General features: G+C 37.4%; 1 protein-coding gene across 1 annotated transcript in view; it reads right to left on the bottom strand.

The window, feature by feature from the left end:
• The window catches only part of CEP128 (centrosomal protein 128), a 441,766-nt gene that overhangs the window by 324,267 nt on the left and 100,390 nt on the right, over positions 1–17,109 (bottom strand). Inside the window, exon 11 of the mRNA XM_068966164.1 lies at positions 13,712–13,857. Within this exon, the coding sequence (XP_068822265.1) occupies positions 13,712–13,857 (146 nt within the window). The remainder of the gene's footprint in view (positions 1–13,711; positions 13,858–17,109) is intronic.

Raw genomic sequence — 17,109 nt, 5'->3', positions numbered from 1 at the left:
AACACAAAACCAAAAACCAAACCAAATACCATTAATACGTATCCTAAGCATACAAATGGATGGAGGTCTCATAAAACTCTTTAGAGTAATAAGGAAAAAGTGTGCATAATCTTCTGTTAAACTCTATCTACCCATCCAGCTCTTAATTTAGTTATATTTCAATTCTCAGATTTCCAATGATTTTTTTCATCGTGTCCTATTCTCTCCTAGAATTAAATATCATAAAACCTAATTTCTTAACATATTAATTACCATTGATTAAAGCTGGCTTCTAACACCTATAACATCTGAATAGTCTATATGCCTGTTTCTATTTTTTTTCTCTTACTGAATAGTATGATTTTGTTTCCTGATTTGCCTGTAACTTTTCATCAAAGGCTAGATATTGTATGACAAATTATTGAAATAATGTGGGCTCTGGATGATCATATGTTCTTCCGCAAAAGATTTACAGTTGACCCTTGAACACCACAGGGGCTTAATTCAAGTATAACTTATAGCTGGCCCTCCATATCCATAGTTCCTCACCATGGAGTCAACCAGCTACAGAGCATGTAGTACCGAAATACTTAATACTGAAAAATATCCATATATAAGTGGACCCATGCAATTCAAACTCATGTTATTCAAGAGTCAACTGTACTTTTGTGTAAATGGGCAGTTAGGATAGGAACAGATAAAACCAAAGCTGATTCAAACTTACGTTACAGATTTTTTGACTGTTGGTATATTTTCAGTTCACCCAGAGCCCTGGTGTTTAGCCTTTTGGGTATCCCAATTCAAAGTACAAGATGTTTACCAGGCTCTTCCTCTTCAGTGTGCCTAAGCTATGTCTAAAGCTCTGCTCAATTTGTGATTCAGAAGATGTCAGGCCCATTACTCTGCATTCCACTCCTTAAGAGAATACTTACTTGCTCCTTCTTGTCCTTGTGCCCAGATAACTTTCTGTCACCTCAAACAAAATTTTTAAACATATACCATCCTCAGCTTTTACAGTTTTTCTCAAAAGAATATTTTCCACAAAAAGTTAATACCATTACCAAAGGCAGAACTGTTTTTCAATCAAAATTACAAAAGTTTGCCTAATTTATAATCTTCTTTCAGTTCAGTTCAGCTTAGTCGCTCAGTCGTGTCCGACTCTCTGCGACCCCATGAATCTCAGCACGCCAGGCCTCCCTGTCCATCACCAACTCCCGGAGTTCACTTAAACTCACGTCCATCGAGTCGGTGATGCGATCCAGCCATCTGATCCTCTGTCGTCCCCTTCTCCTCCTGCCCTCAATCCCTCCCAGCATCAGAGTCTTTTCCAATAAGTCACCTCTTCACATGAGGTGGCCAAAGTATTAGAGTATCAGCTTTAGCATCATTCCTTCCAAAGAACACCCAGGACTGATCTCCTTTAGAATGGACTGGTTGGATCTCCTTGCAGTCCAAGGGACTTTCAAGAGTCTTCTCCACCAACACAGTTCAAAAGCATCAATTCTTCAGTCCTCAGCTTTCTTCACAGTCCAACTCTCAAATCCATACACGACCACTGGAAAAACCATAGCCTTGACTAGACGGACCTTTGTTGGCAAAGTAATGTCTCTGGTTTTGAATATACTATCTAGGTCATAACCTTCCTTCCAAGGAGTAAGCACCTTTTCATTTCTTTTCATTTTTTCGACAATATAAATCTTTATTCCCACATAGAAGAAATGGTTATGTCCTCTCCAACTTCCTGTCATTTCATGGCTGCAGTCACCATCTACAGTGATTTTGGAGCCCAAAAAAATAAAGTCTGACACTGTTTCCACTGTTTCCCCATCTATTTCCCATGAAGTGATGGGATCAGATGCCATGATCTTCGTTTTCTGAATGTTGAGCTTTAAGCCAACTTTTTCACTCTCTTCTTTCACTTTCATCAAGAAGCTTTTGAGTTCCTCTTCACTTTCTGCCATAAGGGTGGTGTCATCTGCATATCTGAGGTTATTGATATTTCTCCAAGCAATCTGGATTCCAGCTTGTGCTTCTTCCAGCCCAGCATTTCTCATGATGTACTCTGCATATAAGTTGAATAAGCAGGTGACAATATACAGCCTTGACGTACTCCTTTTCCTATTTGGAAGCAGTCTGTTGACCATGTCCAGTTCTAACTGTTGCTTCCTGACCTGCATATAGGTTTCTTAAGAGGCAGGTAAGGTGGTCTGGTATTCCCATCTCTTTCAGAATTTTCCAGTTTATTGTGATCCACACAACATTTTATCATTATGGGTTCCCCCAAAATATAAAAACTGCATAATATAAACAAATATTTCACCCAAGTGAAATACTAGAAACTAGATGCATTTAATACATTTGAATAAACTTGTGAACATTAACCTTTACGTTAATCATGTAAAATTATTAAAACTAAAAGAAAGTTTCCTTAGTGCATATGAATAATTTATTTTAATCTTCCTACAAAGATAATTTACACTATTTGAACATTTCCAAGAGTATAATGAATTTGTTGACTTTTCGTGGTTTGAGGCGCAGTACAATTTCATTTCCATTTGTAGAAATTTACCTGAAAATAAGCATCTAAAAAGTAATTTAATTTTCCACCTAAAATGATATGGTATCAAATTAAAATCACTCCCATGATAAGGTAACTATAAGGACTATAGGAATAATGCACATTGTAAATTTGCTTATTGTAAAGTCTGCGCTGGCCCCTTATAGTGGCATTTGTCATAGTCGAAAAATGAAGAATCATCAATTACTGAGACGTAAAGATATTACCTCATTTGTCTCATATCACCCACTTTTCTAAAGCAAGTACTTCAACAATTATTCCCAATAATTTATAATTGCTTTAAATATTAAATCTACATTAAGCTAACATAAGTTTTCAACACAGCATTATTTTGTGAGGCACGTAAGTTTCTTTCTCTCTCACCACCACCCCGTGAATGCATGCACATACACACAGGTGCACACACACACACACACCACTACAAAGAATCGCAAAGGCCTACATATTCAATTTATATGTAAAACATGATGTAGAAGATCATGATTTCAGAAAACTAAGAACTTGAAAATGGACATTTTCATTCCTAAATTTCTTCTTTATTTACCACATTCAAATGATGTGTGTGTGTGTGAGTGTGTGTGTGCACATGTGTGTGTGTGTACGTGTGTGTGTGTACATGCAAGCGTTCAGTCTCTTCAGTCGTGTCCAACTCTTGACAATCCTATGGCCTGCAACCCACCAGGCTCCTCTGTCAAGGAATTCTCCAGGCAAGAATACTGGAGTGGGTTGCCATGTCCTCCTCCAGGGAATCTTCCTGACCCAGGGATTGAACCCACATCTCCTGCATTGCAGGCAGATTCTTTATCCACTGAGCCACCTGGAAAGCCAATTCAAATGATAATTATAATAAATATTAATGCTAGTTTAAAAAAATTAAAATATTCAGTTCACTTCTACTTTCTGGCTTTGTGGAAATACTCATTGCAACTGAGAGTTACAGAAAAACTGTCTTTAAGCCCCTAAAATTTCTATATTTTCATGCAGATGAAATCTCAGACTTAAGCTAAATCTTGCAGGAACTGTAAAGGTTGATTCAGCCTTAGAGTTTTTACTTGTAACATAACTCTGTCCATAATCATCTTTTTTAAGAACTTGGGATACGGTACATCTATGGTCTTAACAACTGTCCTAATGTGAGAGTTGTCTGATTAACAATACAGGCAGACTTCATCTCTACCAGATTTCATGATTTTACCCTCTCATCTATAAGTTTTGCTGCCAATATTTTTCTTTAAAATCTAACTTGGATATTAAAAATTACTTACTGCTCAGATAATACCTTATTTTACAACAGGCATTTGGATAAGGAAGAAATTATTAAGATTAAAAAAAAAAAGAAGTATAATAGGAAATTGCAGACAGGGGTATTAAGATGTCTAAGACCATAGGTCTCTAAAAAGAATTTAAAAGTAGTATTGAAGTGGGCATTACTGCATAGCAAAGTCACCAACTTTATATAAAAAATGCAAGGATCAAAAGACTTTACTCAAAAGCATGCACAAAAGGAACAATCTTCCTTCTGTTTCTACTGTACTAATCATAAAAAAGTTGTTACTGATTATCATTTATTTTCCACTATCTTCTCTCTTTTTAAAACCAAATACTGGCATTATAGTCTCAAGTTTCTGCTAATGACTAATCATGCCAGTTGTCACTCAATTATCACTTTCAAAACTTAATCTAAATTATGTACAGAGCCTTTTTTTTTCTTTGAAGTTCTTCCTTGAATTTAAAAGTCAAATTTTTTTTTCAAGAAGAGTAAGTTGATGGAAGATGGAGGCTGAGATTAAATCAGGAGGAATCATTGATCAAGGATGCTTGGAATTCTTATGAATACAAATAGCCTATCAAGGTTAATGAGTTCAACTCAAGTTTAGAAGAAGAGAAATATCCCACTTAGTATTTTCTATGCATGCAGAGATTTAAGATCTTAGGTGGAATTTGAAAGGTAAATTATGCAAACTCAAATGTAGCTTTCATTTGGGTTTTTCATAAGCTATTCTCAATTGTTTTCCCCCAGTGTAGAACTACTTAAAATATATGTTCTGGACCAACAAAACCTAATGCAATTAGTGAGAAAGAGCAAAGGTCCCCTTGAATACTGACAACTCTTTCAAAATGAATGTGCTTTTAAGGAACTACTAGACAACAAATACCAGCTTTGAAAAATAACCATAAAATTTTTCTACAATGTATTCTTTCAGTCAACAAATATTAACTAAGTGCCTAAATGGTAAAGCAGGCCTTAGGAAGCATCATTACGAACAAAGCCTAGTGGAGGTGATGGAATTCCAGTTGAGCTATTTCAAATCCTGGAGGATGATGCTGTGAAACTGCTCCACTCAATATGCCAGCAAATTTAGAAAACTCAGCAGTGCCCACAAGACTGGAAGAGGTTAGTTTTCATTCCAATCCCAAAGAAAGGCACTGCCAAAGAATGTTCAAAGTACCACACAATTGCACTTATCTCACATACTAGCAAAGTAACGCTCAAAATTCTACAAGCCAGGCTTCAGCAATACGTGAACCATGAAGTTCCAGGTGCTCAAGCTGGATTTAGAAAAGGTAGAGGAACCAGAGATCAACTTGCCAACATCTGCTTTATCACTGAAAAAGCAAGAGAATTCCAGAAAAAAAACATCTACTTCTGCTTTATTAACTATGTCAAAGGCTTGACTATGTGGATCACAATAAACTGTGGAAAATTCTTAAAGCACATCTCAAGAAACAACAGTCAGAACTGGCCATGAAACAACAGACTGGTTCCAAATCAGGAAAGGAGTACGTCAAGGTTCTATGTTGTCATCCTGCTTATTTAACTTTTATGCAAAGTACATCATGAGAAATGCTGGGCTGGAAGAAGCACAAGCTAGAATCAAGACTGCCAGGAGAAATATCAATAACCTCAGATATGCAGATGATACCACCCTTATGGCAGAAAGTGAAGAAGAACTAAAAAGCCTCTTGATGAAAGTGGAAGAGGAGAGTGAAAAAGCCGGCTTAAAGCTCAACATTCAGAAGATGAAGATCATGGCATCTGGTCCCACCACTTCATGGCAAATAGATGGGAAAAAGTGGAAACAGTGAGAGATTTTATTTTGAGGGGGGGCTCCAAAATCACTGCAGATGGTGACTTCAGCCATGAAATTAAAAGATACTTGCTCCTTGGAAGAAAAGTTATGACCAACCTAGATAGGATAAAGCAGAGACATCACTTTGTCAACAAAGGTCCATCTAGTCAAAGCTATGGTTTTTCCAATAGTCTTGTATGGACATGAGAGTTGGACTTTAAGGAAAGCTGAGCACCAGAGAATTGATGCTTTTGAGCTGTGGTGTTGGAGAAGACTCTTGAGAGTCCCTTGGACTGCAAGGAGATCCAACCAGTCCATCCTAAAGGAGATCAGTCCTGGGTGTTTATTGGAAGGACTGATGTTGAAGCTGAAACTCCAATACTTTGGCCAACTGATGTGAAGAGCTGACTCATTGGAAAAGACCCTGATGCTGGGAAAGATTGAGGGCAGGAGGAGAAGGGGATGACAGAGGATGAGATGGCTGGATGGCATCACCGACTCAATGGACATGGGTTTGGGTGGACTCCAGGAGTTGGTGATGGACAGGGAGGCCTGGTGTGCCGTGGTTCATGGGGTCGCAAAGAGTCGGTCACAACTGACTGACTGAACTGAAAACATACTTAAATAACAATATGTTAAAAATTATTATTTCACATTCATATGAAATATAATAGTATAGGAAAAGAAAATTCTTAAAACAAAGAGTGAAAAGGGTGACTAGCCTGTTTAGATATTAAAGCATATTATAAGGTGACAATAATTAAAACCACATGAAAGTTGTCCTGCAGGCAGCTGGATGCTGAGGAGCCTCTGGAGCCTGGAAGGAGAGAGGAGACTGAGGGAGTGAAAGCTCCTCAGTGTTGGACAGGGAAGCCTGGTGTGTTGCTGTCCATGAGGTTGCAAAGAGTCGGACATGACTGAGCGACTGAACTGATCTGCAAAAATGAGCAAGACACTGTTGAAAGGGAGACATAAAAGGATAATGAGGTAAGACCTGATTCTTACCCCATACTCGTTTATGATTTGAAAAGGGATCTAAGTCTTTAATCCCAGAAAGCCACAGTTTGAATTATAACATCAATGCATACTGGTAAATGACCCTGAGCAAAATCTGTACACAGCAGTATATCAAAAGAAAATGTAAACAGGAGGATAAGCATCAGAGTGGAAGCAGAGGAGAAGATTGTTAGTAAGACAAAAGAAATCAGTTGAACACACTTCAGGAATAAAGACAGAATCTGCCAGAGTAAACAGGATCTCTGAAATCAAGAATGCTGTTAAAGAGAGGTGGAGGGTTGGAGAGCCTTACCACAGCCATGAACAAATTAGTCTTTCTTTAGACATCATTACTCTGTCATTCCTGTCCACCAAGCAATTTTTTGGTTACTAATTCAGCTTTCTAAAATCTAGGTACAGAAAATTGGGAGACTGGTGTCCCGCACGGGACAATAGAGTATAAATATCCATGTAGGACTCTCACGGATATGTCAATAAACTGGGTCTCTTTCATATACTGTTCTCTTGCAAGCTTTATTATTAACATGAATCAGCCTCCTGGGTCATATTAATTCTAGGACAGAGAACATGCAAATTTCCAGATGTGACAACAAGATGTTGAAAAATGGTAGGGACATCAAGGTCAGATCTGTCTTGGTGACAGGACTGCTTTCTTCTACAGCCTCCTTTCACCTTTATTTCAACCTGCTTTGAAATTTTAAAGAAATATACCCAGATTACTTTAATAAGACTGTGAAAAACATGCTGTAAGGTCCTTAATAATGGAGGTGAGAGGATGATTCAGAAGGAAGGATTATCACTTGCAATGGATATAATACAAGAAAGCTTCAGGGAGGGAAAGCTTCAGAATTTCCATGAAAAGAGGACATTTACAGAAACAGGGAAAAACTGGAACAAAGACAAAAAATGAAATGAAAAAAGATAAAGAAAAAATGAAATGAGAAGACTGTATAAGCTTCTGTAGGAGAGGCATTAGATCAAGATTAAAGAGAAAAACATTAATAAACAAACCAAAAGAAATGCTACTAAACAAATGCTCTGCATCTGATCAATAATCTTGTTTTATGCATCTTTACTTACTTATGTTTGATCTCTAAAAAGCAACTAAAGGAGATTAATTTCAATTTTTTTATAGAATGTATATAAAGTAATATCCCATACCACCAAAAGTAAAGCAGAGGTTAAATGATTTATGATTAAATTTCAATAAAATTTCCAATTTTGAGATTAAATTGAGTGATCCATGATGGATATATGTCTCTCACAAAGTCCACACAGGATGTCACTTTGAGAATAGCCTGGGGATAAAGATATTCAAAGGACCTCCACAAGGTAAAGACTAAACAAGCCATAAACAGAAATGTCATTAAATCTGAAACAACTGTGCAAATTTAATTATTTTACTGTTAAAAATGAGAAAAATCAGGGGAAATAATAACTGGCTAATGGTAATTTCTTCCAGGATGAATGATGCCTTTTTGTGATATCCTTTTCAATGAAAATCACAAAAATCTTCCATATTACAAAAGGAATTTGAACTATACTTGCAACAAACTCAAAGAATCCTCTATGCGAATTTTAGGAAATCATCTTCATAGAAATACAGAAATATGAGGGATTTTTGTTCACTGCTATGTGACCAGTAACTAGAACAGTGCTTGGCGTGTAATAGATGGTCATTAACTATTTCATATGTGAATAAATATTCAATCTTTCTTTCCACCTGAATCTCACATCCAAATCTACACAACCAATCCAAGCTAACCAAAGAGAACTCCAATTCTTTCCCTAAAACATGTGAAAACGTAAAAGAACTATCATTTTAGGACAAATGGAAAGCAAATGTAATTTATAAATTATAAGTAATTTTTTAAATGTCTACATACTTGAAGTTTTTTCAATTTTTCCATAAATGGCAAATAAAAAGAAACAATGAGAAGGATGGGAGGAGAGGAAGAAGGGAGAGAGGACAGACCAACATATGGTTTTAAACAACTCAGCAAAGGGATCTTTCTAGCTTTGGCATCAGTAGCATAGTTCTGTTTTTTTTTAATACTTAATTTTGACAAAATAATCATATTTTACCACTTATGAGAGCAGAATAAAGAGCTAGACAATTTCCATAAAAAATTTAAATGTCCTACAGTTACAGCTGCCCTGAGAATATTTCCAATGAGAATTTATTAACATGTAGAGGGGAAGTTGAGATCAAGATGACAGAGCAGGAAGACACTGAGTTCACCTCTTCCCAAGGACACACAAAAACTACAACTACTTACAGAACAACTACCTGCGAGAATGGCCTGCAATAAGCGATGAGAATTTGCATAGCAGCACAGCTGCTCTGCAATGAGGGGTATAAAGAAGAAGAAAAAGAAAAAAAATACCAAGATGAGTATAAGAGAAAGAAAAGTAATTGAATCAGGACCTACACTCCCAGCAGGTGACCCAAAAGAAGGAGGAGAGATCACAAATTCAGAGGTCCTCCCTAAGGAGCAAGGGGTTCAGTCCCAACTTCAAGCACCCCAACCCTGGAGAATGGCACCTGGAAGACAAACCCCCTTACCTGGTTCTGGAAACAGGCAGGGCTTACCGTCAGGAGAGCCAGAGGGCTGCAGGCAAGTGAAACCCTGCACTGAGAGACTATGCACACAGACTCAGGCACTCCCGGGCCCAGCAGGGGAGCAGCGAATGACAGGAGCCCGCACGCCTGCCATCCCGGCAAGGGCGCCAAGCACCCACCTCGGCCATGCCAGCTCCCACTTCAGTCCCTCCAAGGCAGCAATCCCTGGCACACCCCAGGAGAAGCCTGGGTTCATGCTGGGCTCCAACGCCAACCCCTCTGGCTCCAGCCCCCGTGCCAAAGTGGTAGCCCTTCACACATCCTAGGAGAAGCCTGAACCCCACACCAGGTTCCAACTTCAGTGGGGAACTATCTCCAGCACACACCAGAAGTCCATGGTCACTTCAGCTTCAGCCCTTCCATCAAAGGCAATGCACACACAGTCTGTCTAAAGACGCTCCTACGCAAGGACACACCTTCAAGACACAGGGAAGTAATCGCTTCTCCTAATGCATGGAGACAAACACAGAAAGTCAAGCAAAATAAGAAGACAGCGGATTGTGTTTCAAACAAAAGAACAAAATGAAACTCCAGGAAAAACAAAAATCTAATGAAATGACAGTAAGTAATTTACCTGGTACAGAGTTTAAAGCAATCATCATAAAAATGCTCACTGAACTTAGCAGAATAAGGGAAGAAAACAGAACCTCAACAAAGTATTAGAAAACATAAAAAAAGAAGGCATCAGAGGTGAAGAATATTATGTGTATTTTTTTAATATAAATTTATTTTAATTGGAGGTTAATTACTTTACCATACATCAACATGAATCCGCCACAGGTATACACGTCTTCCCTATCCTGAACCCCCCCTCCCTCCTCTCTCCCCATACCATCCCTCTGGGTCGTCCCAGCGCACCAGCCCAGAGCATCCAGTATCATGCATCGAACCTGGACTGGCAATTCATTTCACATATGATATTATACACGTTTCAACGCCATTCTCCCAAATCATCCCACCCTCTCCCTCTCCCTCTGAGTCCAAAAGACTGTCCTATACATCTGTGTCTCTTTTGCTGTCTCGCGTACAGAGTTATTGTTACCATCTTTCTAAATTCCATATATATGTGTTAGTATACTGTATTGGTGTTTTTCTTTCTGGCTTACTTCACTCTGCATAATAGGCCCCAGTTTCATCCACCTCATTAGAACTGATTCAAATGTATTCTTTTTAATGGCTGAGTAATACTCCATTGTGTATATGTACCACTCCTTTCTTATCCATTCATCTGCTGATGGACATCTAGGTTGCTTCCATGTCCTGGCTATTATAAACAGTGCTGCAATGAACATTGGGGTACACGTGTCTCTTTCAATTCTGGTTTCCTCGGTGTGTATGCCCAGCAGTGGGATTGCTGGGTCGTATGGCAGTTCTATTTCCAGTTTTTTAAGGAACCTCTACACTGTTCTCTATAGTGGCTGTACTAGTTTACATTCCCACCAACAGTGTAAGAGGGTTCCCTTTTCTCCACACCCTCTCCAGCATTTACTGCTTGTAGACTTTTGGATCACAGCCATTCTGACTGGCATGAAATGGTACCTCATTGTGGTTTTGATTTGCATTTCTCTGATAATGAGTGATGTTGAGCATCTTTTCATGTGTGTGCTAGCCATCCGTATGTCTTCTTTGGAGAAATGTCTATTTAGTTCTTTGGCCCATTTTTTGATTGGGTTGTTTATTTTTCTGGAATTGAGCTGCAGGAGTTGCTTGTATATTTTTGAGATTAGTTGTTTGTCAGTTGCTTCATTTGCTATTTATTGTCTCCCATTCCGAAGGCTGTCTTTTCACCTTGCTTATAGTTTCCTTTGTTGTGCAGAAGCTTTTAAGTTTAATTTAGGTCCCATTTGTTTATTTTTGCTTTTATTTCCAATATTCTGGGAGGTAGGTCATAGAGGATCCTGCTGTGATTTATGTCGGAGAGTGTTTTGCCTATGTTCTCCTCTAGGAGTTTTATAGTTTCTGGTCTTACGTTTAGATCTTTAATTCATTTTGAGTTTGTTTTTGTGTATGGTGTTAGAAAGTGTTCTAGTTTCATATGTGTGTGTTAATTGCTCAGTTATGTCTGACTCTGCAACTCCATGGACTATGGCTCATCAGGCACCCCGATGATGGAATTCTTCAGGCAAAAATACTGGAGTGGGTTGCCATTCCCTTCTCCACGGGATCTTCCCAGCCCAGGGATAGAACCAGGGTCTCCCACACTGCAGACAGATTCTTTACCATCAGAGCCACCAGGGTAGCCCGATTAATATAATAACTGAAATGACATACATATTATAGGGAATCAACTGCAGGTTAGGTGACACAGAAAAACACATAAGCAAGACAGAATGGTTGAAATAACTCAATCAGAACAGCAAGAAGAAAAACAATTTTTAAATGAGGCTTAAGTTTAAAAGACCTCTAAGATAACATCAAATAATAAAATTCAAATTTTAGAGGTCCCAGAAGGAGAGGAAAAAGAAAGAGGCAAAAATGAATTTGGTGAAACCATGGTTGAAAATTTAACCTGTAGTAAGAAACACATATCCAGATCCAGAAACAAAGAAAATCCCAAACAAAATGAAAGAGATCTATGCCAAGACCTAGCATAATTAAAACAGGAAAAGTTAAAGAGAGAATTTTAAAGGCAGTCAAAAAGAAAAAGAAAAACTGGAGTGTCATACAAGGGAAGCCCCAGAGGCTATCACCTATTTCTCAGCAGAGACTTTGCAGGTCTACAGGGAATGGCATAGTATATTTTATTTAAAGTGATGAAAGGAAAAAATATCTACAACTGGTGATACTCACATGGCAAAGTTATTTAGAACTGAAGCAGAGAAAGTTTCCCAGACAAGCAAAAACTAAAAAGAGTTTAACAACAGTAAACCAGCCTTCCAAGAAATCTTAAAGGAACTTCTTTAAGTGGAAAAGGAAAGGCCCTATGAAGATAGGGAAAATGAATGAAAGGAAAAATGTACTTTACTAGGAAAGTAAAAATTTCCTTTACTAGGAAAGGAAAATACATAGTAAAGGCAATGAATGAACCACTTAAAAAGTGAGTGAAATGTTAAAAGACAAGTCATAAAAACAAACCCACAGATACAGAGAACAGACTAATGGTTATCACAAGGGAAGGGACAGAGTCGGGGTTGGAGGCAAAAATGGGTAACGGGATCAAATGTATGCTGATGAAAGGAAACTAAATTTTTGGTGGTGAACACAAGTAGTGGAAAGGAGGAGAAATATAATGTGGTACACATGAAACTTATATAGTACTATGAACCAATGTTACCTCAATAAAATATAAAATTTTAAGCCAAAAAAATTAAGTTGAATTAAAAAGTCACCGGGATATAATATACAGCACAGAGAGAATAGTCAATAATACTACAATTAACATGGCATGGTACATCATCTATAAAAACATAAAAATCACTATGCTGTACAGCTAAAACTAATATAGTATTCTAAGTCAACTATATTCCTATTAAAAAATTAATAAAGAAATAAAGATGCAGAGGCTTTGTAAAGAAAATGTCACTGTTTCGTTATCTTTAAACATGAACCTGAAACAAATCTAAAATATATTTTGTACTGATGCACTGACAAGATGAAAGAGAAACTTAAGACTGCAGTAACATTAAATATTTCCTTTGGATTTTATAAAGTTAGATACTTTTCACACCAATTTTCTACCTGTCATTATAACTTAGGAAATTCTTCAAATGTGACTACTCATTACAATTAGAACACAACTTCACTAACAACAACAGATACAGAGAAAGACATATATATCTAGTTCCAAATGTGTCCTCCATGTTTGCATGGATCTAATTTACATAATTAAAATGGGAATTAAGCCACTTTCTTTTATTAAGTTCTTTCCTTTGATTTTTTAATAGTTTTTGATAATTACTTTTATCTAGCACCACTTGTGCTAGGTAAAAGGCAAGTAGGACACGGGAGTTGCCTAGTTACACTTCACTCATCATTCATGACTGATGCACAACTCTACATTGATGGTAGCATCACACCTCTACCTCACGCAAAACAGCTAGAGATTTGAAAACTTTTCTGTTTCCAAAGAAAAAAATATCAGTAATACCTTATTGCTATGCCTTTTGCCAGTTTCACCCTTGCCCCCTTCCCCCACACCCACCACAAATAACTGCGGTCCTTTGAGAGAAGAAAGATCCCTTCTCTCTGAGGGAAGAGCTCAACTGCTAGTGGAAGAATATTTTCAGGTTTCATAGGTATCCTGGCTTTGAGGTCCAAATGAAGAGAAATGAGTCCATAGAAATTTATCTATGTAATTAAAGTAACCATCTAGGTAACTTGACATTATTCCCACCCAAACTTGAGTTCGTAAAACATCACAATCTTTATATTAAAATTTCACTAAGCAATGCTATGAAATAAAACTAAAGTCTTTTGAACATGGCGTAAATATAGCAAAGTCACCTCCACTTGGGCTGCCAAATGTACTCTCTCCTTGTCCTTTCGTTCCAAGCACCGCTTCACTTCCTCTAACTCAGAAGCCATTGCACTGAAGTTCAGCTGCACTCTCAAATCTGACATCTGCTTCTCCAGATCCTCTCGCTCAACCCCTTAAAAGAGAAAATGTAAAGCGTGATGGTTGTTCATTATTCACAGGATAATGTACTCTCAAATGGTAGGCTTATTAACTCTACTCCATACAATCCACTTATTAAATGTCACTGTCACCAACTCGCCATTCTATTATTTCAAGTCTTACACAATTTTCTGAAATACATAGCTATGTCATCCAGTGTTATCCCATTTTGATACTGTACTTGGACTGCTATCTGATTTCCAGTATAATTTATTTCAGGAAAATTTTATGTATTTTTCTTTAATTTGCCTTATATCCCTATATTACCCCCAAACTCTAAAACAAAAATACTGAAAGAATTTTCAACTAAGCTTCTACAGCTTACTGAAGTTACTGAAGTTCACACAACAAAATGCTTTTCTTGCAACATAAGCAAAGGAGGCAGCTAAATCTTGATTGTGTTCTGACCTTTAACTTCCTAGTTCTGGAGACAACTACCTACAACTGAAAAATATAAATTGACATAGTATGTACTTTTAGTTCAGTATGAAATATTTGGTATACGATGAAAAGGGCACTGTAACACCATCTTTTTCAAAAATAAATAACAGGAAAACCCTTTTCTCAATGAGCTTGCATTCTAAAAACAGGAAAAGGACATAAATAAAATACTTCTATGATGTTAAGATGTCAAAAACTGGCACATATACTCTTTTCTAGTACTTTCACTTCCAGAAAATGAAAGAAGGAAGGAAAAACTAGCAAATACAATTTACAGATCATTCATAAGACACATCCCAACTTCAGAATAATTAAACTGTCAAAATTGTACAGTGTGTATGAAAGATACATAGGTATTTTAACAGTGATAAGATGACCTTCAGATACTATACAGATATTTCCCTGTATCTGTATAATTTCTGTAGAGTAAATGGCTATCATACAAAATCAGTCCAAAGGACAGAATGATTAACTCTATCTTAAAAAGAAACTGAGGTTGTAAGAATTGGTTTAAAAGTTAGTTCTGAAAAATAGATAAAAAATTTCACCCAGCAAAGCAGATGAAGCTGGGTTGATATTTCAGGGGAAGGAAACAGCATAAAGCACTGAGCAACAATATTGGATTTCATATTCGGGTAACTGCACACATCACGTTCTACATAGCTAATACTTGTAAGGAAGGAGAGTCAGTAGAGTCAGCAGTCATGCGATCCCAGGGAGCTTGGAAATCAGCCTACAGACTAAGAGTTAGCAAACATTTTCTGTAAAAGGTCAGACAGTAAATACTGTAGCTATACAGTCTCTGTCGCAACTACTCATCTTTGATATTATATTACAAAAGTGACCTGGACAATGCATAAATGAGTGGGAGTAGCTGTATTCCAATAACGTTTCTTTATTCCAAAACAAGAAGCAGTCTGGATTTGGCTCATGGGCCATCCTTTGCCCACTCCTGCTAAATCAACCTGAAAATATGCATATTTTTATGTATAAATGTATTTATTTATTTGAAAAATACACATATCCATTCATCTTAAAAATAACTTTTATTTTATAAATTTATTAATATATACCCATGTGTTCCAAGTCACTTTAGTCATGTCTGACTCTTTGTGAACTCATGGACTATAGCCTGCCAGGCTCCTCTGTCCATGGGATTTTCCAGGCAAGAATAATGGAGTGGGTTGCCATGCCCTCCTCCTGGGAATTTTCTCCAACCAGGGATCGAACCCACATCTTTTATGTCTCCTGCATTGGCAGGCAGGTTCTTCACCACTGAGCCACCTGGGAAGCCCATATAAATATGCATATGTGTGTGCAGCTCTCTCTCTATAGTACCCACCTATCTATATACAGACCTAGACATGTTTCATGGTATATATAATATTAGTATATACACACATATGTGCAAATTAATGTTAGTATATTATTATACAACTTATGAAGATTGTATATGTATATACACATACACATATATGTATTTTATAAAACATCTGGGTATTTGATGTGAAGACATAATATTTTGATATGTTTTACACATAAAATAGCAGTAGTAGTGTAGTGTTAGTTGCTCAGTCATGTCTGACTCTTTGAGACCCCGTGGATTATAGCCCACCAGGCTCGTCTATCTATGGGACTCTCCAGGCAAGAATACTGGAGTGGCTTGCCATTCCCTTCTCCATAGGAGCTTCCCAACCCAGGGATCAAACCTGGATCTCCTGCATTACAGACAGAATCTTTACCATCTGAGCTACAGGGAGATTCCTACATAAAATACTAAAGTGTAGCTATATATAAAGGTATAACACATATATGCATACATAATGAAACATTTATAAAAATTAAAATACTTAAAACACAAAGTATACAACACAGTAGTGTTAGAGACACTCTCCTCCCAGAGGATTATCTCATACGCTCCAAAGAATTCTTGCTACAAACGTTGATGGGTCGGTAAAGGACAGCAGTTAAAGAGTTCAAGCCTGGAAAGAAAAAAGATTTGGTTTGCTACTTCCCACAAATGTGACTTTAAGCAAGGAATTCAGTTTTTTTGTTTTTCAGCCTTTAAAAAAAAATCATTAAAATGGAAATAAGAAGAGTATCCTTCTCATAGAATATTTCTAAGAACTAAAAGACATAGTGTAAGATAAGCAGCATGATGCCCTGTAAGAACTCAATAAATTATGAGAGGTTTTAATCAAGAGAATAACATGACAGGCTTGTGTCTTAGAAGGGTCCCTTTTGTAGCAGGACAGAAGACAGATTACAGGCAAACCACCATAAGACAAGTTAAGAGGGTAACAGAGATGAGATAACGCATGCCTAAACTGGGTTAGTGGAAATACGAAAGAAGCCACTTCAAGAGCTATCAGGATCTTCAAACAGACAGGATACAGAGACTAATTAGATGGAGGGGAGAAGTAAGTTCGGACATTCTTTGTATTTTAGGCTTATCTAGATAAAGAAACATTCGACCAGTTAAGACAGGAAATTAAAAACAGGTTTGGAGGAAAGCATGAATTCATTGGTAACCCTGTTCCTGAGCATGCTGCAACAGCACAAAGACACCCAAGGAGCACCCCCATCTGGAGGGCTGGAGGTCAGGAGTGAGAAGAGCTCCCTTTGGGGATCACCCTTTCTAGGTGATAGTTAAAGCCTAAGATTAAATAACAACCCCAGGGGAGAAGCACCAAGTGAGAAAATCCATAAATAGGATTCTAGAACACAGCAACATTTAAAATGCAAACTGGAAACAAATGGAAAAGATTCAGATGGAAAGACTGAA

This window comes from Capricornis sumatraensis, chromosome 2 (genome assembly GCF_032405125.1).
Source record: "Capricornis sumatraensis isolate serow.1 chromosome 2, serow.2, whole genome shotgun sequence".
Taxonomy (NCBI): Eukaryota; Metazoa; Chordata; class Mammalia; order Artiodactyla; family Bovidae; genus Capricornis; species Capricornis sumatraensis.
The sequence above is the reverse complement of the archived record's forward strand: the minus strand, read 5'-3'. Positions and strand labels throughout refer to the sequence as shown.